The sequence below is a fragment of the Pleuronectes platessa genome, chromosome 16 (genome assembly GCF_947347685.1).
Source record: "Pleuronectes platessa chromosome 16, fPlePla1.1, whole genome shotgun sequence".
NCBI classification, from domain to species: domain Eukaryota; kingdom Metazoa; phylum Chordata; class Actinopteri; order Pleuronectiformes; family Pleuronectidae; genus Pleuronectes; species Pleuronectes platessa.
The window spans coordinates 12576407-12602265 of record NC_070641.1 but is presented as its reverse complement, the minus strand read 5'-3'; the positions used below and the strand labels follow the sequence as shown (position 1 = coordinate 12602265).

General features: G+C 40.8%; 1 protein-coding gene across 1 annotated transcript in view; it reads right to left on the bottom strand.

Annotated features, from left to right (window-relative positions):
* Positions 1-1058: 1058 nt before the first annotated feature.
* Positions 1059-25859, bottom strand: part of baiap3 (BAI1 associated protein 3) — a 36433-nt gene continuing 11632 nt past the window's right edge. Inside the window, exons 4-36 of the mRNA XM_053444444.1 lie at positions 20259-20269; positions 19614-19681; positions 18608-18691; positions 18302-18409; positions 17696-17755; positions 16561-16627; positions 15852-16065; positions 15608-15652; positions 15015-15092; positions 14310-14415; positions 14045-14152; positions 13863-13955; positions 13030-13133; positions 12821-12938; positions 12523-12647; positions 11430-11520; positions 11033-11089; positions 10778-10875; positions 10615-10666; positions 10368-10519; positions 10093-10216; positions 9321-9461; positions 9048-9143; positions 8595-8810; positions 8110-8178; positions 7928-8007; positions 6561-6669; positions 6038-6109; positions 5852-5935; positions 4915-5035; positions 4708-4831; positions 3812-4017; positions 1059-3615 (exon numbers count right to left, since the gene is read on the bottom strand). Coding sequence (XP_053300419.1) covers positions 3512-3615; positions 3812-4017; positions 4708-4831; positions 4915-5035; positions 5852-5935; positions 6038-6109; positions 6561-6669; positions 7928-8007; positions 8110-8178; positions 8595-8810; positions 9048-9143; positions 9321-9461; positions 10093-10216; positions 10368-10519; positions 10615-10666; positions 10778-10875; positions 11033-11089; positions 11430-11520; positions 12523-12647; positions 12821-12938; positions 13030-13133; positions 13863-13955; positions 14045-14152; positions 14310-14415; positions 15015-15092; positions 15608-15652; positions 15852-16065; positions 16561-16627; positions 17696-17755; positions 18302-18409; positions 18608-18691; positions 19614-19681; positions 20259-20269 — 3385 coding nt within the window. The 3' untranslated portion in view covers positions 1059-3511. The remainder of the gene's footprint in view (positions 3616-3811; positions 4018-4707; positions 4832-4914; positions 5036-5851; positions 5936-6037; positions 6110-6560; positions 6670-7927; positions 8008-8109; positions 8179-8594; positions 8811-9047; positions 9144-9320; positions 9462-10092; positions 10217-10367; positions 10520-10614; positions 10667-10777; positions 10876-11032; positions 11090-11429; positions 11521-12522; positions 12648-12820; positions 12939-13029; positions 13134-13862; positions 13956-14044; positions 14153-14309; positions 14416-15014; positions 15093-15607; positions 15653-15851; positions 16066-16560; positions 16628-17695; positions 17756-18301; positions 18410-18607; positions 18692-19613; positions 19682-20258; positions 20270-25859) is intronic.

Below are 25859 nucleotides of genomic sequence, written 5' to 3'. Positions count from 1 at the left end.
CTTCCTGTTTAAAGTACTCATTGAGAACTGTTGGGTATAAAATATAGTTAGGTCTCGACCTCACGATGCAAAGTGCTCTGACCATGTGACGACTGCAGAAACTGTGCAATTTTAAAAATCACACTTTTGATGAAAGAGGAAGACCATGAGTCTTAAGAGGACATCTGGGGACAGAGTCTCGACTTCCGGTTCTGTGCTGCCATAAGTAAGTGACAGTCTGGGGACCACATGCACAGGCTACATACCAGTTAAAAAAAAAGGATGTGTAAAGTTACGAGGACCTCTAGTGGCTAAAAATGGAAGTTCCAAGACATATCTAAAATTGTTTTGCCACTGAGTGCAGCTTCATATTTTAGGACGCAGGATAGAGGGTGAATGACTGAGTTTTATAAACTCCCAGCTGCATAGAGACATTATAGGGTAGTGAGCTGTCAGGTGCACCGATGGATGTAGCGTGTGCAGGCGCTGACTAGAGGGCATGTCTGCATTAGATGACATGTTCCACTTCACACCTGAGCCAGCCTACAACTCGGTGGCCTTCAGTCACGAGTGGGCTTGTAATTTGAAATGTATTGACTGGCTTTCAGTCGACTATGAGACCCTCTCAACAAAATAAACATGCCCCCCAGCCACACCCAGGCAAGAGAAATCCTCCTCTAATCTATGATCGCAGGGGAAATGTGGACTATGTCAAGACGAGTCCTGTGATCTAACACCGGACATAACGAACAGACCTGTTTCACAGTGTTTGTGTTCAGGTTTCTTTCTCCGGGGTTGCAGCAGTGTTGACAGAGCGTGTTTGATTGTCAGGTAGCCACTGCGGGGGATAGGTAACATACGGTATTAAAGGTCGAGGACAGAGGGAGAGACAGAGATTGATCGAAAGGATGAGGGCATGGCGGGGAAGATAAAGTGTAGACAAACAAGTCGGTGTCAACCTGAGGCATTTCTTTACACCGCACACATCCCTGCTGAGTTTGAGCCCCAGCTGCAGATTTCATCATTCCTCTGGTACTGATGTTTGCGCATGTCAATGAAAGGAGTCTAACGAGTTCAAATTTACATAGAATCTTTATTCAAGATAATAGACATCTCTCAAAGGTATAACCCAATAAACAGCAACACAGGCATTTACAATTCAAGGACAAATAATTCACTGTTACTATAACATATCGAAGGTGTTTCGCCTCTGGAGATAACTTTTCACCAACCTGTTGCCTTCAAGTGCGGCTGGCAGACCACAAACCATATACTCTTGAACAATATTTCTATATTATATATACCTCAAACTAAACATGTCCATATCAGCACTGATTTTCTGTTCACAGTCTGATGTCAATGAGGCCTTTGACCTCTATTGTTTTTCTCCATTGTGACCAGTTTATGAAATGCAGTTTTTTTTGGATATTAAAACTATGATAATACTACACTGAACATTTTCAGACTAAAATATCTTTGTTAAATTTGAAAATCAGTAAAATAAATTAATCTACTCAACCAATACTGACCAGATTGAATTTGTCTATGGACAACATATAGACATCTTTAATACTTTGAATAAACATAGACACCTGTACGTATATGCTGTGTGTGCATGAGAGAGAGTATGTTTCCTTACATAAAGCAAAACAATTGTTTTTCATGTTATATATCAACCCCCCCACATTGATAAAGATTTACTTCAGTATTGTGATTTAAAATTGATCTTTTAATATATAATTTCAGCTTCATAAGATCATATAATAGTTTACATGACCTTTAATGAACATGAAATATAATCTTGTCATTTATAATATTTAAGTCATAAGATGTACTGTTGAAATGGATGAGATAGAGAGGGATTTCTCAGGAATACTAACATATTCTGTCTAGAATATCGTAAAAACGGTATTAAACATATAGACATACAGGGGAATGATGGTCTTAAAGGAGTCCTCGCTTCTGTTTGCTAAAGACATATTTCTTGAACACCTGAACGATCCCTGTAACGCAGCACAATCTCCAGGCATAGATATGTTTGTTTTGTTTTTTTTTGCGTGCTTTTAACTCGCAGCTCCACAGGGTAACGACAAAGCACGACACAAGCGGCTACTGTAAAGATACATCGCTATCAAAACGCTGTCGGTGTTAAGATTTTGGTGCTAAGTTCTCACTACTTGCTACAGTGTTTTTTCTCTACTGTACATATTACTACTTTTGTGATCCTGTTGTGCTTTTGTTCGTAAGGTGTCTCTCCATAATAAAACTAGCTTCTTTCATTAACGGCTCCCCCAAAGGCCAGAATGTGCATTATTCATTTTTTTGTGAATACTAGCAGGTGGCGTATTTACCAATGTAAACTTTAAGCTACATTTAAACAGTAAGGGCCAGTTTCCTAGACAGGACTTGAACCTAAAGTTAATACCTAGGTGGCATTTTAAACCAGACTGATGGCTTTCATTGATATACAGTAGCTTTGAATTTTCCTGCATTTAATTGTCTACTAATGCCAAGTTGAGGCTTCACGACTTTCTTCTTCAACGGATCACTGTGAAGTTCACAAATAATGACTTTCTGTCTTGTCATCGTGAGTTCATGCTATACAACCAAGGAAGAAACTGTTTTTAGCCTTGTTTGTCCACGATTTTGTTAAGTTAAAATTCAAGATACTTCAAAATCCTGACACACAAACTTGATGGCTGTTTCCAGAACTGTCTGAACGCTACATAAGCTCACTCGCTGCAATCAGCATCATAAACATTGTTGACTGACTGGTGTCAGAAGAAGCAATTTTCCCACCACTACTGTAGCACTGTCTTTGGCCTCTTCATTGACCCATCATAAGCTTTTTGAAAAAGTGGAATGAACCCGAGCTGTGTGTGTGTGTGTGCGTGCCACGCAGCCCCTTCGGCCTCCCTGCTACCATCCCCCCGGCCCGAAAACACAACCCTCAGAATAAAGTGAAACCCCCCAAAGCTACTTGTTGTTCCTCAATGATTCCCTTCACCTACAATAGGTACTACAGGATTTATTTCACATCCTAAATAAGCTTTTTATGCATTTTATCCCCACAGTGTTTGTGAAGAATGGTAAAAAGTCTCAACACCTGTTAAACTCATCTGCAAATGATGAGGTATAGATTTAAACTCTGACTGGATACTATTGGATATGTAAGCTACTTCCACAAAATAGTTCTGAAATGTTAAATCTATCATATCAAAGATTATACAACAAAGATAACATTACTTCATTACAAAAAATATAGACTAGTAACATTTAGGATCAACTATCCATTCAATTCTAAAATATAGCTGAAATGAGACAGCATAGGGTTGCACAGTGACAGGATGTTCATTTTCCCAGTCAGAAAACATCCTTGTTTTCCATTTTTTGTCTTCTCATTTTGGTATAATGACTGAACAAACATAATATTGGAGAATAAAAACTAAATATTGTAAACATCGTACCAGTACAAAAGCACAGGTTGCAAGACGAGGTCAGAAGACATCGATGCAGGCAGCGCTGACGGCTTCTACTCCTCCTCCATTGACTTCTCAATCTCCTTCAGCCTGCGGACAAACTCCTGAGCCTCCTTGTCTCCGATGCGCGCTTCCAGCATCCTCATGATTGGCTTCTCTGGAGGGGAGAGCAAACATATGAGAGTAGTTCTTACCCCTGACACAAATACACTAGATTAAATGGCTTTTCATGTTGTATTGGAGAAGTAATTGGAAACCCTGACCTATACCCTGTGGTCTCCAAAGAAGCCAATATTATGTTTGTGTAAAAGAAAGAAAGAAAACATTCTGATATGGCCTGGAGCTGTATGTACCACTGGGTTTACTGCGAGACAGGTGCAAAATGGCCGGCTGGACACTTTTGCCGGCAGGTGAGGCGTTCGGTCTCCCTGGCCAACAGAAGTCGCTGAGAGGAGCCATGGCTTCGCCGGCAAAGTCGTTGGTGGAGAGCCAGTCATAGTCCATCACGGTGAAGGTCAAACAGGCAAACCTGTGTCTGTACTGCTCAGGACTGACGTGGCTGGAAGAGACAGGAACCAAATCAATCAGGTTCATAGATGTGGAACAAACCTCTGGCAGTCCCCTTAAATTTTTTTTCTTCAAATTCACTGTTATTATTGGCGGTGGACTAATGGCAGAAACTTGGACTATGGGCAGAAAAGGTCTCTGGTTCGTCTCTGGTTCGACTCCACGGAGAAAACAACAAAAAGACGAACCTGGATTGATCTGTCCAAAAATCCAAGAGGATTCTCCCTACCCTGTCTAGTGCCCCTGAGCAAGGCACCTTACTCCCCCAACATCTGCTCCCCATGCGCCGTACATGGCTGCTCACTGCTCTGTGTGTCCTTCACCAGATGGGTCCAAAGCAGAGGTTAAATTTCCCTACCTGCATGAGTGTGCCTGTGCATGTCTGTGCATGTGTTTGGGACAAATAAATGAATGTATCTTAATCCCCTAAACATGCCTGACTTTTGTCATCAAAATTAATTATTCTTAAAAAAATCAACAAAAAGAAGCAAAATTAATAACTTCCTGTAACAGCCCCGGATCCGAGTCCGTATTATAATGCTTAAGGATTCTACCTGGACCCATAACGCACCCTTCCACCGAGTTTTATGGTAATCCGTCTGGTAGTTTTTGAGAAATAATAATCACTGACGAAAACATAACCTCCTTGGCGAAAGTAATTTAATAGATAAACATTACTCACAAGTAAAAGAGTTCATCAAACACTGGGTGCAGGGTCTTGAGCTTGACTTGCGTGCGTTGACTCTTGGCCATAGGGAAGAGGTGGTGGGGACAGAGCTCCACTATGACGAATGGGTCACTCAGACCTATTGACGACCAGAACAGAGAGTGAAAACCCACCTTCAAAACATTAACCCGTGTTTGAGTCAGACGTTTGGTTTTGTTGTACCGTTGGCGTCCAGTGCTATGATATCCGCAGCATGCAGAATCTCCACCGTCAGTCTCTGCTCTGGAGCATCATAGTAGCACTTGACACTGATTCGACCGAAACGGGTGTGTTTGAGAGTTTTCTGCAACATTGAGTACATGTTATGATACAATTTGCACATTTCTTACCAGAAGACTCTAATCAAATACGAAAGGTATCATTTCAAAAACACCTTTGTATTCAGCAATTATACATGCACATGAAAGTAAATTTAAGACCTTTTTAAGATTGCATACGGATGTGGGAAACTTCAGGCAATAATGAAGCACTTCTGGCCTTCTTGTGGCCCAGACAAAATTGTGAGGGAAAAGTGGCCCACGTGTATAATAGCAAATGTAGGTCAAAGGTCCCAAAACAAAAGTGGGCCTTTTTTTTGGCAAACGTTTGGTGCTCTAGAGTCTAGGCTAGGTGTAATCTGGAAGTGGCCCGTATGGTAATTTAGTGAAAGTGGCCCAAACAGCACAAAATAAAGTCAGGCCATCTTTGACACCTTTTGTTGACATGCGGTATTGCCTAAGTTTACTTGTGGCCCAGATCTGGAGAACAGGAGCCGACCACCACAAATGTCATAATTCCACTTTGTATGTGGACCGGATGGCAGTGTGGGCCACATCTGGGCCAAAACAATGTTGCTATGTGGGTATAGGTAATGAAATTTAAGACCTATGTCAAGTACGACAGATAACAAGGAATATCAGAGTTCCTGAATAACATTTATATGTATATAAATTGTCAGTTATCAGTTCTGATCTTGTGCTCTCTTTAAAGAGCCTGGTAGAAGGGAATTTTACAGTCAGAGGTAAAATAACAGAAGACAAAGTGTTGTGCTGTCCAATCGATACTTCTCCTTCCACTCTAGGGCTAAAATGAGACTGTCACCAGGTATGTTCAAACGCACTTGGTGGGAAATCTTCTCCAGATAGTACTGTTCAATCAGCTCGAAGGAGGAACATTTATTCAGCCTGAGCTCCTCGTCCAGGACCTGAAGGGACATGAGGACGGTCAGAAAGGGAAAGAGATAAATGGCACGGGAGGTGGAGGCACATAAATCAGACCTAGGCTGATACACTACAAGAAGTCCTACCTTGTAGTCTCCGCTCTTCATGTCTTCCAGGGAGAGACCCTGTCCCTTAGCATTGAAGAATTGCAACGCGGCCTTAACAAAATGCAAAAAAATGTAAATTGCAAGCTTGTAGCAGCACATTCAAGCCTTTAATTTCTCACATCTCAGCATAGACATGTTGGTAACACAAACAGCATGGGGCCTCTGACAGGAGGAAAATACCAAACTCCAAACGCAGCCCACTCCTGTGACGTTTGCTACGGATGCAAAAATCACATCTAAATGCACAGCAGCTTCTCCATTGTCATTCATGTGGGAACACAGAACGACTACCTGGTGACTTTTCAAACATCTAATTTATGCTAACGATGCACGACCTACTGAGCTAATTAAAGGATGATGATGATAACAGTGGTGATGATAATCATTACAGGGGTGACACATGTCTACTCTTTTTAGCTGCATGGTGCGCAGTGGGAGAGAAGCTGAGAACAGTCACGAAAGGGTAATTTAAGATGAAAATAATATTTCACTGAGCACTGACCTCCACTGTGTACTGGAAGCGGTTGTAAAACTCCACCTGCACGCCTCTGTTTTCTGTCACCGCGTCCAGGATCATTTGAAGGAGCAGCTCCCACATGCTTTGGAGAGCTCTACGAGGCGGCAGAAACAATGAGGAGACACCCACAAGTTTGTGTTTACCAGTGCATCCAATTACAACCCTGCACCCCCTCACTCAGCCTTGATAATAGCTTAATAATAATAACTTGTAGCACAAAACATGTTCAAAGGGTGTTATTAATGCTGCAAAGCTCACACATGCCTACACAATTTCAGCATCTCACTTGTTGAGCTGTCACAGCTTTCAACCGATACTTTTAAATGTATAAAAAATCGTATATAGAGAAGAGGAGACCATGGCCGTGTCTCGGTTCAGGGGCTTAATCCTTCGAAGGCTGCATTTGAAGACCACAGGCCGCACAGTGGCGCAAATAGGCTGTCCCACTTCGAAGGTTCCTTTAAATGAGGCCGACACAAAGGGTCCGACAGGTGGATCCTTCCTGGCCAAACGTACCCCAGGATTCATTGTGTTTTGGTGACAAACCATTTTTCAAAGAGGATATGGTGCCGGCAAGCTGTGGTACGTCCGAGACATGAGTCTCTCGCTTCAACTGAACTATCCAGTTAACGGTACAGGTTTAAAAAAAATAAGGGCATTTAAGCTTGCTCATTGTGTCCGACTTCGGCACTGTTGCTAGGCAACAGCAATAAGCGCGGTAGTTGGTGACCCCCAGATCACAGAAAGATTTTGTCGTAGAACATTTCGGTTCTGCCTTTGTTGTCGGACGCCCATGAGAACGTCCTCCTTTGTGGGCCTGAAGTGAGACACAGCTAATGAGAGGCATTATGTAGTGTAAGGATATATTTGTCAAGGAGCTAGAGAGACTTAAAGATCTTACTATTCTAAAGCTTTTTGTGGCCTGCCACCTCAGTATCTTGAGCCTTTGCCATCAATGCCCCCAGTCTTTGGAATGGACTGCCTCTGGGCCTCAGATTAACTGGCTCAGTATATAAATGTGTGTGTGTGAGTGTGTGTAAGGTCAATCATTGACATCTTTAAGGAAAAGTTGGCCAGAGTCAGAGAAGGTGAAACTCTACAAATTAGTTTTAACACTTTGATTGCAATACGTAATGTGCAGCAACTGCTGTGTTTTCTTTTGTTTCATTTATGATTTAATGATTTGGTGCTGGATGCTTCTGTAAACCTGTGTTATTTGCTTCAACAGATGGAAATGAGCAATTAGACAGCATTTGTCCCATCTATAACCAAGAACAGTTAGGGTTAGGGTTAACTGATGTGTACAAAAATAAATTAAGATATTTTTACAGGGAGGAGAAAAGAAGAACTACCTCATCAGGTTCTCCTTTACAAGGTTTTCAGTGAGGATGCTCATCGTGTCTTGTAAGTACTTCATGAGAGGTGACACAGCCTGGGAGAACGTCACATCAACACGTATTACATGTACTGCAGGAAAGATCGCTGTGACAAGAAGGAAGGGTGCAGTAAAAATAAAAACTGCCAGAGGCCTTACGTCGTCGTTGTTGATGGAGTCAGGAGACAGGCTGATGTGCTGGATGTATCTACGCAGCTCGGGGAGCATCTGCACAGAAATAATCTCTCACACATGTGCACGCTGGTGTATGTGTATACACCAGCGTGCACATATGGCATCCCAACCTGCAGCCATGGATCATAAAAAGGACTAATTTAACTGAAACCCATTATTGTCATTTTGCATTTGGATTTTTTGGGAATGCAGTGTGAACTACCTCTGTTTTCACATTTATAGTAGGATCAAATATATAAAACACACATGTATCCAAAGATGTACAGTAAATATACTTTTACACTAATTTATAACACCTTTGATACATCTCTTGAAGTCACTGCTTGTGGAAACCTCACACCATCAAGGTATAAGGCATAGAAATCGAGCAGTATAGTTACAATGTCTTTGTTGTGACAAATTTCTGCAGGTCTCACATGTTCAAGTGTGGTTAAAAAGTAAGTGTTTACCTTGTCAGTGAGCAGCGTGATGAGACGCTTGGCCTCTCTCTGCAGGTCCAGGTCCATGTTCAATAGCTGCCCGTTGAGGGCTTTGTAAACCTGCTCCTTCCCTTCCGCCCCACAGGACTCCTCCATGGCCCGCTCCACACCTTGCCAGTCCAGGTCCTGGGGCAGGCGACCCAGAAACACGCGCACATGCTCCATGTTGTTCAGGGCAATGCAGAGCTAGTGGAAAGCGAGGAGGAGCCGAAGAGGAGAGACAGAGGGTAGAGGTGGAGAAACAAAAAAAGGAAAAGAAGCAGGGCTACAGAGAAGTGGAGGGATGGGATGCGAATGTGAATGATTGGATGTAAACATATCTGTTCCCCTGTTTAGACCTTTGCGTTGCCAGGGAGAACTCTCGCTGACATTTACTTCCCACGTCATCGTGCTCCCTCCCCCAGTAGTGTCTACAGGCCTTACCTGCACTGTGAAGCTCTTGTTGTCTCGGCCCAGCTGGTTCCTCTCAATCTTGCGTGTTATCATCTCTGAGTAGCACACGGCCTCACTGCAGAAATTCTGTGGCCGACAAAATCCCAGTCCTGTTACTACAGGGAATCTCCTACTTTTACATTATAATTCCGTTAAAAATCGTTTCATTAATCCTGATTATACGTGTTGGGTCTTTCCTGAGTTGTGTTTGTGTGTATGCAGGATTTAAGTCAGGTGTGTGTCAATACTGGAAGTGGCACTCACGTCTGTCAAACGAGTGACAAAGATGAAGGCGCCTGCAGAGTCTGGCCAGGCCAGCTGGAGCCAGATCTCCCGCACCTGGCTGAAGCACGTCGCCACTTCCACGGCGGAGGAGCTGTGTTTGGCCTCCTCCACGGGTTCCAACTGTTCGCAAAACACATGGAACATGTGAATGAATGATATGGGCAACATAATTTTTGAAAACCTTGTGAAACATTTCCTTTTTTAAGATTCTATGGCACTTCAATGCCCCATTTAGCATGTATAAGGTTAACAAAAACAATTATAAGCGCATTATTTGGTAATTTAAGGCCGCTATAAAGAAATTTTTAAGTTATTAATTTTAATTTGTCAGCTCCTCTGATGAAGTATCCATGACTACTGTATTAACAGCCTTAACATGTATTCATATATTGTAGTTTTAGTAGGTTTAGGCATATCTACATCAACAGTTTTATCCATCTTGTAAAAAAAATTGCTTTTACTTTATATGTTTGTAGAATTCATTAATTTTTATGAAATAAAACTTATACCTGGATACTAAAAGCTATTTAAAACAAACACAATATCAGATCTAAATTATTACATCCACCAATGAGGATGTTTTTCACCACAAAATTAGGTGGAATGATGCAGTATGGGTCAGAAAAGAACCCATAGGATTTTTTTTCTCTTTCTTTAACGAGAAAAAGACACCTTATTTCTCAGGTATGCAGTTTACTGAACGCCATTCTAATTTTCATTTGCTTCATTTCAAGATGCGGGTGTCTCTTACTTGGTCTGTTTCCACTGCTTTACGGATCCTGTCGCAAGATCTGTCGTGAACGATCTGCAGCCACTTATGAATCGAGGACTTGAACCAGTTATGGAAGCCCGTCAAAGCCAACATTTTAGCGTCCCTGTCAGAGAAGAAAACATACCTTTTTTATTTGTTGTGAAAAATCCAAGGCTGAGTTTTCATCTTCCTGCTGACATTTCAAACAAATGACCAACACACACAGCCTTTTAAGCTGCTTTGTGAACAGTCATTAGTTGAAACTGATAACTCACTTGAGTGGAAGGAACTCCCGAAAGCCTTTGAGGACTTTCAAGGACATGAAGAGCTCAAAGATGGTCTCTCCCATTGTTTGAGTCAGCTTGGAGCTCTCCTGCTCCAGGGTCCCACACACTCGCTCCATTGCTACATTTACGTCATCCGCTACCTGAAGGTCGAAAATAATTTGACTGTGTTTAAGTATGATGTGTCAAAGTCACAAAAATACAGTGTGGAGGAATATATTTTTGACTTTTTTCATACCTGTTTCTCCAACTGTCTGTATGATATGCTGAAGAAATCTACTTTCACAGCACTGTGAGAATAAAAAACTCAAGTTGAAATGGCCATAGTCCAACTATGCAAATCAATGTTTCTATGGAAGGGAGCAGAAAAAGTTTATTGAATTTACAGTATTGTTATTCACCTGTAGAAGAGTTTGTTGTAGATCTTCTGGGCCCTCTGTATGTCTGCAACCACAGCATCCACCACCTGAACCAGTTTCTTCAGCTGCTCATCCAGGGTCTACATTAAATCAATTATACAATCAGTATCCTGTATATCAATTCAGTTCAAAGGCACGGTCACTACAAATAAAAAACATATACATATACGTGAGGAGATGAGTGAATTCTCGTTTTTTGGTGAACTATCCCTTTAAAATTAATCAGTTTAAACTTACCCCATCCTCTGGTTTATAACGGGCAATTAAGCTCTCGTACCACTCAGCTGCTCCTTTCTATTGAAATAATTACACAAATTAGGAAGATTAGAAGGATTAATTAAGTATGTTTGTATAATCAAATCCTATGAATTTGTTGAATACATTTTACATCAGCACAACAAGCATCTAGTTTTCCTGCTTTACCACAAACACAACAGCAACAGCAATATAGTACATTTGTGCACTTGGTACAGATACGCATCGTGTCTCCCTTATTTTCATAAAATCATTAAGAACCAACTGCATAGGACATTTATTTATAGTGCAGCACATCTCCACATGGCGGGTTGAATATGTAATTGTAAAATATTATGTCAAATATAAACTTTATTTAAATTGCATATTCCATTGTTACCTTTACAGCGGTAGTGATGTCCAGATGCAGTTCATTTCGAAGAGGGCATACGGTCTTAAATGCCCGCATGTTTTGCATGTAGCCAATCCCCCTGGCATACACAGACAGGAAGGAGCATTACAAGCCAATAACCAAGGTCATGTTGATGCTGCTTTCACGTCATACACCAACATATTATTTTTTACAATTGAATAAGGACACAATACTGCAAAGGTATTTCAACTTTAATTATTGTATTTACTATATAAACTAGGTCTAAATGCTGTGAGCTAAAATAAATTTGTTGGCTCAGACTGTTTCATGGCGACCCCACAACTCCTATTAGGACTAGGGTCCCCACAAAGTGAGGCATGCAAGAATATAGGTGTGTTTCTGACAGGTCGAGACGATCTTCTTCGAGGTATCGATCACTGGGCAGAGCTGGATTTCTCCAGCAGCATGTGTCTTAGGTAATTAGCTGATGTTACTGGCTGGCATTTGTATCATCAATGCATCATTAATTTGGTGCATTTTGTGCTCTAATGTCAATTTTTTGGGTTTGATTGAAAAGGTGAGGATAAAAGAGTGGGATTTCAGTTGATCCAGAGTAGGGGATCTCAAAATCAAGTTTTGCAAAGACTATCCATGGTCTCCCGTGGATTGTTTATACATTTTCCCTTGGTCCTAACGTTGTAGATGACAATGTGTCTTGAAAATGATCGTATGGATTTCCATGAAATTCACTGTGGACATTCATGTTCCCCAGAGGATGAATGCATATGATTTTGGGGATTTTCCCTGATCTAAAGGTCTCACATGTACATTTTATTGGTGGAAAGGAAGCATTATATGATTTAGAGATTAAAGGAAAAATATGTTCATTGTTGCTCATGACCAAAATATGTATAGCGTTAGGCCAGGAACAAATCTTTAACATCTCCTTTGATATGAGAAATGATTCAACAATGCTGTTCGAGTAAGTAGCAACAGTGCTTCTACCACACAGTGTGACTGACTGGCTGTATTTTCTCAGTGTTTGTTGGGATGAGAGACTGAGCGGGTCCTAAAATGGCAACAAGGGCGGGTGCGTGATGTGATGGCAGTGTGACTTTACCTCAGCATGAGCTCGTAGCGTGTAATGGCAGCAGCACTGGTGCAGGGGAAAACCTGACGCATGTTCTTCATCAGGCACAGGCAGTGCTCTGTGTACAGCCTGAAGCTGTCTGACAGCTGCCTCTCCTGGACACAGGAAGGGCCCTCAGTTATAGCTTCAAGTACACTGGCTGCGAGGCATTTTTGGCCAAAACCAAAAACCTTGATGAATGTCAGTGACGAGCTGAGCTAATGAGGTGACTGTTTCCACATGATGAAAGGTGTGTTCCTACTGTGAGGCCAATGACAGACAAACATACCAGGTCTCCTCTCACAGCGGGAGGGTCCCACTCTGCATCGATGGTCCTCAGGAGGCGCAGCAGCAGGGAGTAGCACACCCTCTGGGTCCGATGGTGGCTGCTGTAGCACTGCCAGCGACTGTGTTAAAAAAACAAAGTATTTACCTTTTGCTTAATGCCGAGGGTTACATATCTGATTTGATCAATTTCACTCCTCTATTAACACTCACATAATGGCCTGTTGGAGAGGGGACAGATCGGTCTGCACAGCATGGTGAGTGAGCACCGTCCATGCTGGAGGACCAACCTGTCCATCCCAGTTGTACGGCTCCTTCTGGAATCATATGTGGATGTGGAAAATTATCAAGTCATTTCACTCATCACGTCTATTCAGTCAATCATACATCAAGAACTTTGGTTTATTTTAGAATGTGGCACGTAATCAAGAAATACAAAATATAAACATAAATGTAAATTATGACTCCAAAAAGCGGGGTATGTTTTCATTGCTGTTTGTTTGCTGGATTACATAAAAAAAAGTGAAATGATTTTATCGTAGACCGAATTCCCTCTTGGTGCTGATTCAAATAAGGGGGTAGTTTCACAACTTATTTTCACTTTCTTTAAAATAGTGAGATATAAGGTGCTTCTTTCTAGTTACAGTGTGTTAGAACAACAAAATCATATATATTTTCTTACTAATCGAGAGTTGAATCAGCTGATACATAACAATATGAAATTCACTATATGTCTATAGAAAGTATGTTCTGTCTTATACTATTTAGATTCTACACTGGAAATGTCATTGCAGTTAAAACTAAGCCTGATAACTTCTAATCCAATATTCGAACCCTGGAGGCCATGCTGTTTGTGTTTGTCCCAGATGAAAGGCAAATCAATTGATTAGATAAGGCTGTCTTTAAGCTCAAGTGCTTTTAACACAAAAATAACAAATTAAAGTGATTCAATGATTCATAGGTTTTTTGTAGAGTAGGTCATGGCAAAAAAAGAAAAATATTACAAATAGCTTTAGACTGTTTGATCAAATCTGGAGGAGACTCACCTTAACATTTGCATGCTCATGCTCCACAATCTGACTCAGCAGTTTCTTGTGAATAGAAATATTAGAATCCTTCTTGGACAAAGTTGTGTCTCTCTGATGGATGAAAACACATTAACATTAAAAGTAGCAGGCTTTCATTAGCAGGCTTTCATTATCTACACTAAAGCAGAGGTTACACAAACCTGGCTGGTGAAGAGCTTCAGCATCAGGTGACATTCTCCCTGAACTTTAGACGCACTCGACCGAGGCTCCAGCTTGAACCACGTGTCGTAACCGACAACAGGAATCTCCTGCAAGAGAGACAGCAGCCTTAATCATTGGCACAGGCACACTTCCAGGGACATCCATGTTTGAATGCTTCAGTCTAATTGAGGTCGTGTTGGATTAGTCACAGTAGATCGGCACCTCTGACTAGTGAGAGTTAGTTCTCCCACTTTGAACACTCACGTTCAGAGGGATGTTAATGCATCCGAGGAAGTCATCTGCGTTTTCCTCAGAACCCGATGATGCAGATCCATCGGCACGCATGGACTTGGCAATCTGCTTGAAATACCTGAGAAGAGAGCAACAGGCATGGAAAAGTTTCTCTTGCTTGTCTCTGGTTGAGTCCCCAGTATAGTTATAATCAAAGCGACAGCTAAATAAGTTTCAATTTCTAATGAAAGACAGTTTTTTTGTTGAAATGAAAATTGCACATTTTCCACCACAGCATTAGGACCTTTTGTCCCTCGGCTATTATTGGCAATCTCAGGTTTTCATTAGACAGTTGTGCCATTTACTGATCTCTCTATGACCTGCCTGAACTCTGTGTTCTCTGTGTGCACAGCTTTATTGTCAGTGGGCTTTCCTATATGTCAGTCTCTATTTAAGGTGAAAGGCCAAAAACCAAATTATCTCTTAAGTTACCAAGAGGATGGTGTCAGGTTTTCAGTCTCTTCATTTATGAAGTGCAACATTTCACTTGAATAACATGGAATTGACCCTTTGATTAGGAGGTTGAATGATTCAGCATTTGACTACCACCAAGTGATTTGGATGAATCGATAAATTACCAACTTATATAAAGTAAACTTGTGAACCAGCTGCTCTAAAGCCCTTAGATAAATTTAGAATGATCGTAATTCGGTATCAAACAATACAAGTTTCCTCTACCTGCCCATTCCTCTAAGTCCACTGACTTCATTGAGCTTCTTGCAGGCTTCAGCTACAGACACGTCATCGTCGTGATCCCTGAAGAAGAAGAGTCAGATGTCAGGGGGTTATTATTATAGCATCTCATTTCGGGGAGGAACATGTTTCGTTATCTTTGTAACAATTAACGGATCCAAGAGGTGAGGTTCTGCAATCGAGACCCATTGTAGCTGAAGAAAAGCAACGGCCAACCTCCAATTTAGAGCTGAGACATCAAGATTAAAAGACAACTGAATCTTTATAGTGATAATGTTCACACTCCAAGACATAATGGATACAAGTGTCAACTATAGCCAGAAACAATATTTTATCAAACATTCTATTAATTCGATGTTATTGCAAAATAAAAATACAAATGTTGAAAATACCTTGGGAAAATATGGGCAATTGTGCTAAAGACACTTAATGGTCGTTACCCATTATGCATACAAAATAAACAAATAAATAAAATCGAACCTAATTTAACAATAATCTAACACAATATAAAACTTGTTTGTCCCTCTGGCATGGTGATGTATGAGGAATTTAAGTTGTCGTCCGAGCACAAATCTTACCATATGTCCAGATGTAAAAGGTCACTGTGAGCATCATCTATTTCACTGTAAGAATACAAATACACATGAGTAAACACCAACAATAAACACCTTCCATGGTCCTTCCACAGAGTCAGAAATGTGTTGCACTGTTCACGTATCTGATAGCATCGGGTGTTAAATGTGAAACTGTGAATCCCCTGTGTCACACTTATAGGATCACCACGTCCTGCTCTTGGTTTAAAGGTTAAGTGGCTGTACTCACAACACAAAGTGCTCGTCCCACACCGGGTTGAGAGTCTCTGGTTTAACCTCTGTCACGTGGATGCACCTGGCGGGTAGCACCTCCTTGGTGCTGGAGCGCTTCTCCAGCTTCTCCTTCCTCTTCCTGAAGCTGAACTTTCTCTCCTTCTTCTCCTCCACCTCCCGGGGGCTCTGGCCCACCAGGATTCCCAGCATGCAGTAGGGGTCACTGTAACCTGGCAGGCCGCAGTGTGACACAAAGAAAAGGTCAGCACACACGTGAAAAGAATAATTATGTTATGGCCGGATAAAGATGGACGCCGACACAGGGTTACATTTTTTAGGGGAAAGTGCTTGTCAATCAGACAAGCTCAGTGTCTTCTTTTAAAGTGATTTTCATTAATCCATTGTCTACAGCAATAACTTGTTTTCACTTGTAATCACACAGCATGCATTTTCTGTTATAATGTCTGTGAAGCACTTTGGAAATATGTTTATAACCTAAATAAAGTGTATTATTATTGTTGTTATTATTATGAATAACCTTTTGGCAGAATCAGTAAAAATTATCTTGTTGTGTTTATTATATGTCCAAAATATTACACTTCAATTTATTTTATTCAGCTTCTGATTGATGACAAAATAATTTATTTATTTATTATTACTTTTATAGAAGAAATTAAACCTTTTTTCCATCAGTTACGTATTATTAAATGCTTGAAATATCTCACCATTCGCATCCTTGGCCATCAGACTCTTTGCTTTCAAAACAGAAACTCTCAAGGAAAAACTGGCTCGCTGTGGAAAAAGGAATTTACACGCCGTTCAGTGAGAAACAAGGTCACACAGCGAGTACATAACAGTGCATTCCACTAATTTGATGTTCTTGTGACTATTTAAGTAAATATCAGCATACATTACTAAATGAATGTAGAAATCTATTCTGCTGTGCCTTACAAGGTCTCTTACAGCTTTGTGAGTCGAAAAGCAGGAAAACTCGATGTAACAGCGAAGGCAGCATAACTGTAGATAATGTTTACAAGGCCAAACATTTTCAATAAGCTATACAGTTCATAACAGATACATATGCAAAGTCCCTGGCAGGCAAGTGCAGGTCTTAAATACGCGAAGACTCCAAGGGCATTATAATGTACTCCAACTGTGGCTCCAGATCTGAAGGCTCTCACCTTATTACTACTGCATTTACCAGAATACACCAGAGGATGCACTGAAACAACTGGCTCCACAACCAATATGTAAGTGATGCTTTCTAAATCTGCACTTTAGTTACTTTATTGTTACGTTATTAACTCAAGATTAAAACTGGAGCTGATTGACATTTACCATGAATCATTGATAATGATGTTGGAATTCGGAAATGTAGAGTATATTTTTCTATTCTTCCAGGCACCAATTGGTTTCTATTCATTACTCTAGTGCATCATATTGAAATCTATCAGGCTAAGCTTTGCTTTGAGAAAATTAGCTGGATTATTGTAATCAATGTCACAATTACAATTACAATGTAATATTACATTTATTTCAAAGTCCAAGATGAACAAAAAACAACATTAATGTGGACTTGTATAACGCAAATAAATTAATAGCGTATCACAACACTACAACTAACCTCTTTTTTTCAACTGCAAATATCAAATAACAGTCAAAGGCCTAATCAATAACTTGAGTCATATCTCAATTATGTTTACATGAGCACAGAATGGAAATTTACATTTGTACCCCAAGTTCTCCCATAAGCACAAAGCAGATGAACAAGTGTGAATTTCCATGACAGCAGTATGGATGAACAATCATTGCAATGACAATACGGACAAATGGAGGTGAGTCATGTACAAATTTTCTCACATTGGCTTCCTGAACTTTCTGGAGAATGATGTCATGTTCCTCTTCGCCCATATCGAACACCTTGTAGAGCCGACCAGACACCAGAAAACAAGGTTTATTATTTATCTGTATTGGCATGATGGAAATACTCTGCTTTCTCAGAGCCACAAATAAATCAGACATGTACTGACAAAAATCCACTCAGAGGTCAGTGAAATTCCTTCATGAAATCATTGGATCCGAACGCACGCTCCTCACACCTTGAAGAAAGATGCCCAGCGCAGACATATGAGAGGCTAAGAATCCTTAGCATGACATCTGAATGAAGGGAATATCACGGCTGAATATCAGGACTTGCTGTGACTCTGCTCTGATGTTTAATCGGTTTAGAGGCGAGAACATCTGCTCAGAGTCATACAGCAGCACTGCAGATAACAGTGTGAGGGTTTGTGAACAGTGTGCTGGATGGATGGATAGACTAGATAGATATATAGAGAAATAAAATATATAGAAAGATGGATTGATTGATTATACTACTATAGATAGATAAGACAGATAGAGTAGATAGATACAATATATAATAGGTAGGATCAATGGATAGGATAGATATTATAGATGGATAACTACCTTGAGTATGTACGTAAACAGCTCTTCGTCACTTTTCACGTGTTCTGCCGAATGCACTCCAACCCGGTTGACCACGGTGTACACAGCCTCCTCGTACAGCAGGTCCAGCTACATGAAAACACGCTCCACTTAATAACAGCCCTTCAAAAATAAAAGCTCATGTTCTTGTTACTTCATGCTTTCTGCTCTGCTGCACATCAGAGGCAGGGATGGAAAAAAAAAACACCACTGAGTTTTGTTATTGTGACTTTTAAAACGTAGTCCCTGCTGAAATACGATGGAACCAGTGAGGCTGAGCTGACGCACCTCTGTCCTGCTGATTCTGTCAGTGATAAAGGCCTGGTCCACGTGCTCCTGGGGCGGTGGTACTGTGCAGGCCCCTCTTTGGCACTGTGAAGGGAGGGAACCAGTTTAGACAAGGAAAACACAATTTTGTCAACAGAATGAGGAATAAGAAAGATGCATACATCTGCTTTCATAACTTCAAATATCTTTACATTTGATAGTGTTACATGTGTCTATGTGTAGTTGTCCCACCTCCGCCAAAGACTTTATGTGTACGCCCCTGTCCATTTTTTGGTTTGTTTCTTTGAAAGTAAAATTAAGCAAAAACTGCTAAACAGAATAACACAAGATGTGGGGGAAGGATGTGGTACAGGTCAAGGAAGATCCCATGCAATTTTGGTACGGATCAGGGGCGAGAATGATTCATGGAGTTGATGAAAAAAAACCAGGCACGTTTCAGGGACTGTTGGGGCTTTAGGGAGGTCTGCGCTCTACTGAGTGCCATTGTAGTTAATCTTACATTTTCCAAATATAAGAGGTTGCCAATGCTACTTTGTTGTTATTGTCTATATCTGGAAAATGACAATATAGATTCTCAAAGCTTATCATATACTTTTTATGTGAGATATGTTCAAAATGCACAACATTTAAGCACTTAGAAGAGACCAATAGAATCAAATATGTGGCGATGGTGTTTGTTGTACTTTTTGCTTAATTCTTGTTACTCTTCTGACGTGCATCAATTTGGAACTGAAGTCAACACGCTCGCAGCAAACATGTCCATAAAGCAACTTTGCCTCGCTGGCAGTGGCAGCAGGAGGAGCTGAACATAGCCACTGACAGCAGCTGGTAACAGCTGAGCCTCCAGTCTTCAGAGCACCCAACTCAACCCGGCCCTTCTGTCCACTGACGTCATTCTGTCCACGGCGGTGGGCCCGAGTGACAGCGGCGGGGCGGCCTACTCACTACATGGACGTGCTTTAACATATGCAACAGACAAGAAGGTAGAATTTTGGGTGTGTGTTACCTCAGCCTGCGCAGCCCGCAGCATGTTCTCCTGTTTCTGAAGGACAGCGTTCATACGCTCAAAGAACTCTGCACTCTCCTCGGAAATCCTGCCAAGAAGAGGGAGCTGATGACAACTCTAAAAATAGAGATTAGACACTTAGAAAATGTGAATATATGAGAAAATAAGTGTGTGTGTGGGGGGGATTGGATCAGTGTGGCATCAGAATGTTTCTGGATAGTAATTAAAAACACAGTGGGTTTCAGTGACATCCTGTTTACAGACACTATGGTGGAGCATCTGTCAATAAAGATGATCTCTCTCCTCCTCACAATGAGCTACTGAGACTCCATCGCCTGCAGCTCAGCTCTTTGTCATCTTATCAAACGCCGTCTTATCTCACGCACTAACACAAAAAAGCAAAGCTGGTCAGGACCAAAGCTGTGAACGATGCGACATGTCTTCACTCTGCATGAACCCAGTTAATCTACTATGATGAGCGGAGCTGTGTGCGAAATGCAAATGATGTTTTCTGTTTCCTCCAGGTGTGAGTGAATCCCCGGACTCCCGCCGGCCTCAGTTGTCATGGTGATACAGGCACGTTCAGGGGGAGGGGGAGTTAGCTGGCTCAACACCTTAGGAATCCCCCCCACCACCAACCACCACCACCCTCACCTCTCCCTCCACCCAAATCTCTCACCATGCAACTTCCTTCCCATCCGGTATATGGAAATCACCAAGGCTGCTGGGAGCAGCTCTGATGTGTGTCTGGATCAGCCATATAACTCCTCACCCCCAGTAACCCCCCCTAACGCCCTTCTTCATCTCTCAGCCATCCCCACAACATTATGCAGAAGAGCTTGTCCACAGAGACCCCGTCACGCTCCTTTATTAGCGTCATCGCATCACAGCGGGCGTGTGGCAGCCCATCCCAGCACCCACTGACTCTCACCAAGGCGGGGGAGCGGATGGCAAACCCCTGCGGTATTGATGAACACTAATGGCAGCCATGCTGGGAGAGTTGGTCGGGTTTGCATATGGCTTTAAAACCCACTAACAAATGAGAGGTGGATTTATTCATCAAATATCAGGAGTTGGTTTTTAATCTTCACCAATAATTGAACATGTATATATTACATGTTTCAATCTGGGTTTGTTAACCTGATTTTAATGTGTAGCAGTACCCTACAAAAAATGGTTGTATTATTACTGCAGTCAGATTAAGCCTCAGCTCAGCCTTAAATTTGGCCTGTTTTGTTGATTACGAGGCCAAAAAACTTGATGACGCTAAGGCACACGACTGAAGTTATGTCCCTAGCATCTGCTAACCTATACTAGCTGGTAACTTAATTTGTACGGAAGACCTTCAAATATACACTGGATATTCACCGTCTTGTCTTATATTCTTAAATTTAAATGAATTTTAAACAACTGAATAATATGTACAATCAACTTAAAAAAGCATGTGCACTAATCTTAAATTTATATTTTTTTGTGCAAAAAATAACATTTAATAAATTCAACCTGACATTTTTTGAAGTGCATGATATATTCTGGATTTACCAGTTACAACGAATTACATCATGCAGGTTGCTTTTGTGAGACTGACCCGCACATATTCACTTCAATGATGAAGAAGTCCAAGAAAACCAGCAAATAATTGGATGAAAGAAGCTCGAGCCAGTGAGTTTTGGAGATTTTAACCAAAAAATGACTTAAATGAAAGGTCAATAATGAAAGATTCATTTTTTCTCCATCAAGTGAACTATTGCAAAAAAGTCAGGACTTTACTTATAGCTCCAATGATGTGTTTGTTGATTTAGCTAAATACCAAACACACAAAATAGAACATGAGTTGTTATTCTCATCATCATCATCATCAGTTAGTGATGGAAAGCTTGAAACCACATAAAGTTGAATCTACAATCTGTCAATGACTCCCCCAAAAGCTGTTCCACTGAAAAAGAGACCAAGTGTTTTGTTTTGTTTTAGGCTCGCCTATTTTCATTTGCTCATCTAGTACAAATAAGCTTCAGTTGATCATAATACTCGCAATATGAGACACTCAATTCTTGCCTAATCTATCTTAAATCACTCAGGGCATTCTTCCATCTACAAATCTGTCCCATCGTCTCTCAGTCAGACAGCTTGCGGATTTGTCCGGACAGTCTGAGATCTTTTTGTTTCTGAGTTTTGAGAGATGACGAGTATCTGAGCAGAAACAAACCGAACTCATGAAAATCTGGTTCATTTTCATTTAAAGCATAAAATAAAATGCTGCTGATATCTTTTAACCTTTCTCTCATACACACACGCTACCAGAATAACAAAGTGACTTGATGTTGCTAGGAAACAGGGCCTTCAAAAAAATTCAAACACTTCAATTATGTCTCCCCATCTTTAATCAGAAGGAAAAACATAAATAAAATGGCAAACATGGTGAACTCGCTCCATCTGATCGAATATGTTTTTAAAACAGCGCTGAGTGGGAGAGGGGAGGTGAGGCGGGCCCCTCACTTCAAACGTCAACATAATATGGCAGTGCATACACAGTAATTAATAGAGCAGACATCAATGTCGTGTGCAGCATGAAAGACAATGTGACGTCTGTATGCGTCCTAATATAATGAGATGATTTTTTAAATGTGATTCATTACGGCTGCCAGTGCATAATATCGGCCTTCGGCTTCGATCATAACTGAGGGTGTCCGTGACAAGAACCCAACTCCTCAACGCTACACACAAGACGGGTTGTTTTACTTTAATTACACATTTGAGTAAGCAACAGCAACACTACAGGCGAAAAGGCTTCGGTGCGGAGATACGATCTCCACAGCTCCGCTACAATCTTTCCATTCAGTAACTTGTGAAAAGAAACAGTAGCTAGAAGTAGTGATGGACTGAACAGTGGCCTGGTGTGAAATTGTTTCCAGCTCAGGAGCTTTACATTTGTTTATACTGGCTCACTGTTTGGGACAAAAGCCGCCTGAGGGTTTTTAAAACAGGCAAATGGGCATTGATCAAACTTTTCAAGATAAGAAAGCTGTTTCATGTTAATAAAGCAAAAACTTAAGAATATTGCAAAAACTTTGGTGCAGATCCAGATTTTTCTTTCACTTGCTTCTTTATTTTTGCTAATAAATCAGAGAATAATTTTTGGAAAAAATAAACATTTAGAAGACTGATATAAATGAGTGTGTGCAATGTGGTTGCAATTTGGTGCAGATCCAAATACAAAACCAGATCGAGTGAATTTAAATGTGGTTTCCCAGGGAAACTGTTGGGCATGGTCAGTTTGCAGGATTACACAAAAAACAGTGGATGATTTACACTGCAGAGCAAAATCTTTTCATATTTTTAATCAATTTCTATTTTGGAATTCTCAGAGAGTAATTAATGCGTCATGATGAAAATAAATCAGGCACATTTAGAAAACGAATATCTATTAGTGTGTAATTTGGTGCAGCTTGATTGACTTTAAGGAGACTGTTGGGCCTTGGCACAGTGCCATTCCAGTTTGTTCTTTCTTAATCAAACAATGATGCAGCTTACCTATTGCAATGAGCAACAGTTTGATGCCCTGATGTGGGCTGTCCGATACTGTGACAGATAGAGGAAGCTTTCACATGCACTGCAACCCTCAACTTTTATGGACCCTTCCCAGATGAGCTAAACGCAAATGACTGAACCAGCTGAACCAGAAATTAAACTGCCTGCTCCCCGCGTGCAATGTCTGTGTAATGTCTGCATGGCACTGGTGAAACCACTCTCCTAATCCAAACTGAATAATTCCAGTAGGTGCATGGGAACACTCGCCTCACGCAGATAGTCTCCGGTCAAATGCGGCATTTGCGTGAAAGGGCAACTGTCAACTGTGGGCCGATCAAATCCGGAAATTGTCCAGAGCTCATATGTGGAAATTGCTAAAATAAGAAAGATATTATGTGATTATTTTACATGTAAATATGACAGAAATCCCATCATAGCTGTTGTCTTAAACCCATTTGTGAAGATTACTTTGTCTTTGTTTGTTGCTGTTACACAATCAGGAGACTCAGCACTACAGAGCAGCGGGTTGGCTTGGAAGCGACTGCTGGTTAACGTGTAGTCTCACTGGGTTCCACTGGGTTGGAATCACTATGCATGTATACAAGACAGGATTTGTTGGTAAATTGGAAATAATGTATTTGTGAGCACAGACAGGAGGAGAGAAGCAAACAGATAAAGGGCTGAAAGCGGCTGACACTGGGCACAAAGCAAATAGGACGCACTGACATCATGCATATGCTAACTGGAGTACTGTAGTTTCACAGCAGATTTTGCCCACATCCTCCTCACTTCGTCACACTGACCATTAACAGTCCAGCAATACACTAGGTTTAGACCCATTCTTGTTGAAAGTGAACCAATTTAAAAGTGCTTGTGTCAGGAAGCTATGACAGAAAAGTTTCTTTGTATATATATATTCAAAAGATTAACTAGTAATTAATGGGCTTAAGGCTGAGAGCAACAGATGGTGGCTGAAACGGGAACACAAACAAGTCGTTGTTTTGGTATTTTCACTTGATTCGTTGCCAGTATGAACAATTTAAAATGACACCAGTCTTATCCTTTAAATGCATAGTATTTCCACCATTAATGGCTGTAACTCTACGTACATGTCCTTCCATTTAAAGTCATACTCAATATATTGTTACTCTGCATTGATTTAAAAACTGAGATCTTCAACGCAGTTACACTGAAGAGTCAAATCCGTAAAAGCGACAGCAGCAGGCTCACGATTCAAATCCCGTGAAGTCGGGTGTGTATGAAGTTCACTGTTGATGACAAAGATGGAGGTGAAATAGGCAAACAATAATAAATGAAAATATCAAATTGAAAAGGAATCCCTGTGCCTTTTATGCAGTATGATGCCTGGTTGGGTTCCTCTCCGACAGCGTCTTGTGCATTTGACTTACCCACCCTCTCACATAGTGGTATCGAACAAATTTTATTCAACTTAATTAAAAAGTGCCAGAGAGCTCCGCTTTGACAGCAGACTGTACTACTGGGTCAACAACTGTGCATGGAGCGGCCCAAATCTTCACGGCCTCATTTGCAAATTCTCAATTAAACTGAGAGTGCCTGCCGGTCAGCAGCAGACCGAATGGATAACAAAGATCAACGGTCTGCCTCTAATGATGAGCACTCAGGGAATGTGCACGGCTGAGGCTCAGTTTGAAGGCTGTAGCCCTGGGGAGCTGGAGAGGGAAATGAGAAAAGGGTGAGACACTGACGGTTCAAATCACTGTTCAAAGAAGAACACAAATGGGGTTCCACCGAAGCAGATTTTATATCAAACTTCATTAAAAATATAAATCATACGGCGACAGCATTATTATGCTTAAGAATACACATGAACAATTTTCCGCAACGGTCCTCTGTAGTTCTAGTCTTTAAAACCCCAAATTTATCATTCTTCAACTCATCATCTAAGGTTATCTTCCATGCTAAAAATAGCCATCGTCGCCATTACAAGTAGAAGTTCACATTGTGGCAACAGCCCGTGTTTAGGTTGCTATAGAAACCTCAGGTTCATACTATTACCTTTGGCTTCAGATGAAGCTTTAAAACACGACTGATAATAAAAGAAAACAGGTGTTTGATTTCACCGGGGCCACAAGGCAGAGATGTAAAAACTCCAAAAACAATTGAAAGGATCAGACAAGATCCGGATTTGGGGACAAAATCCATTTTATGTCCAGTTTCATTTTTATTGTCCAATGCTCTCAAGCACACAGAGCTGACAGAGACATGACACAACATTATGAGAAAGAATATAAACAAAATATAAAGAAATAATATAACAAATATAAATACAGTACATACAGCATATATTACACAACCACAATACATAGAAACGGTACATATTCACGTACATGTATAGATACAAACATACAGGTCATACAGTGTGAGCACATTTATGCAAATATAAATACAAACAAGTAAATATGTATACATATGCACAAGAATATATATAAACATACAATGACCAAAAACAAATCACAAATGACAAATTGTTAAAGATGGCTAAGAGGTATTTTCTACTAAACACACCTGGAATCAATCAAAACTGTGAACATGTATAATTGATTTATTTCATTATAAAGAATTATCTTTTATACAATTTATCTTAGAAGAGTACATTGTTATTTGCACTACAAAGGAGAACTATTTCATGATCTGGATGTCATGCCGTGAAGATGAACACTATGTTTGTCAAACGCG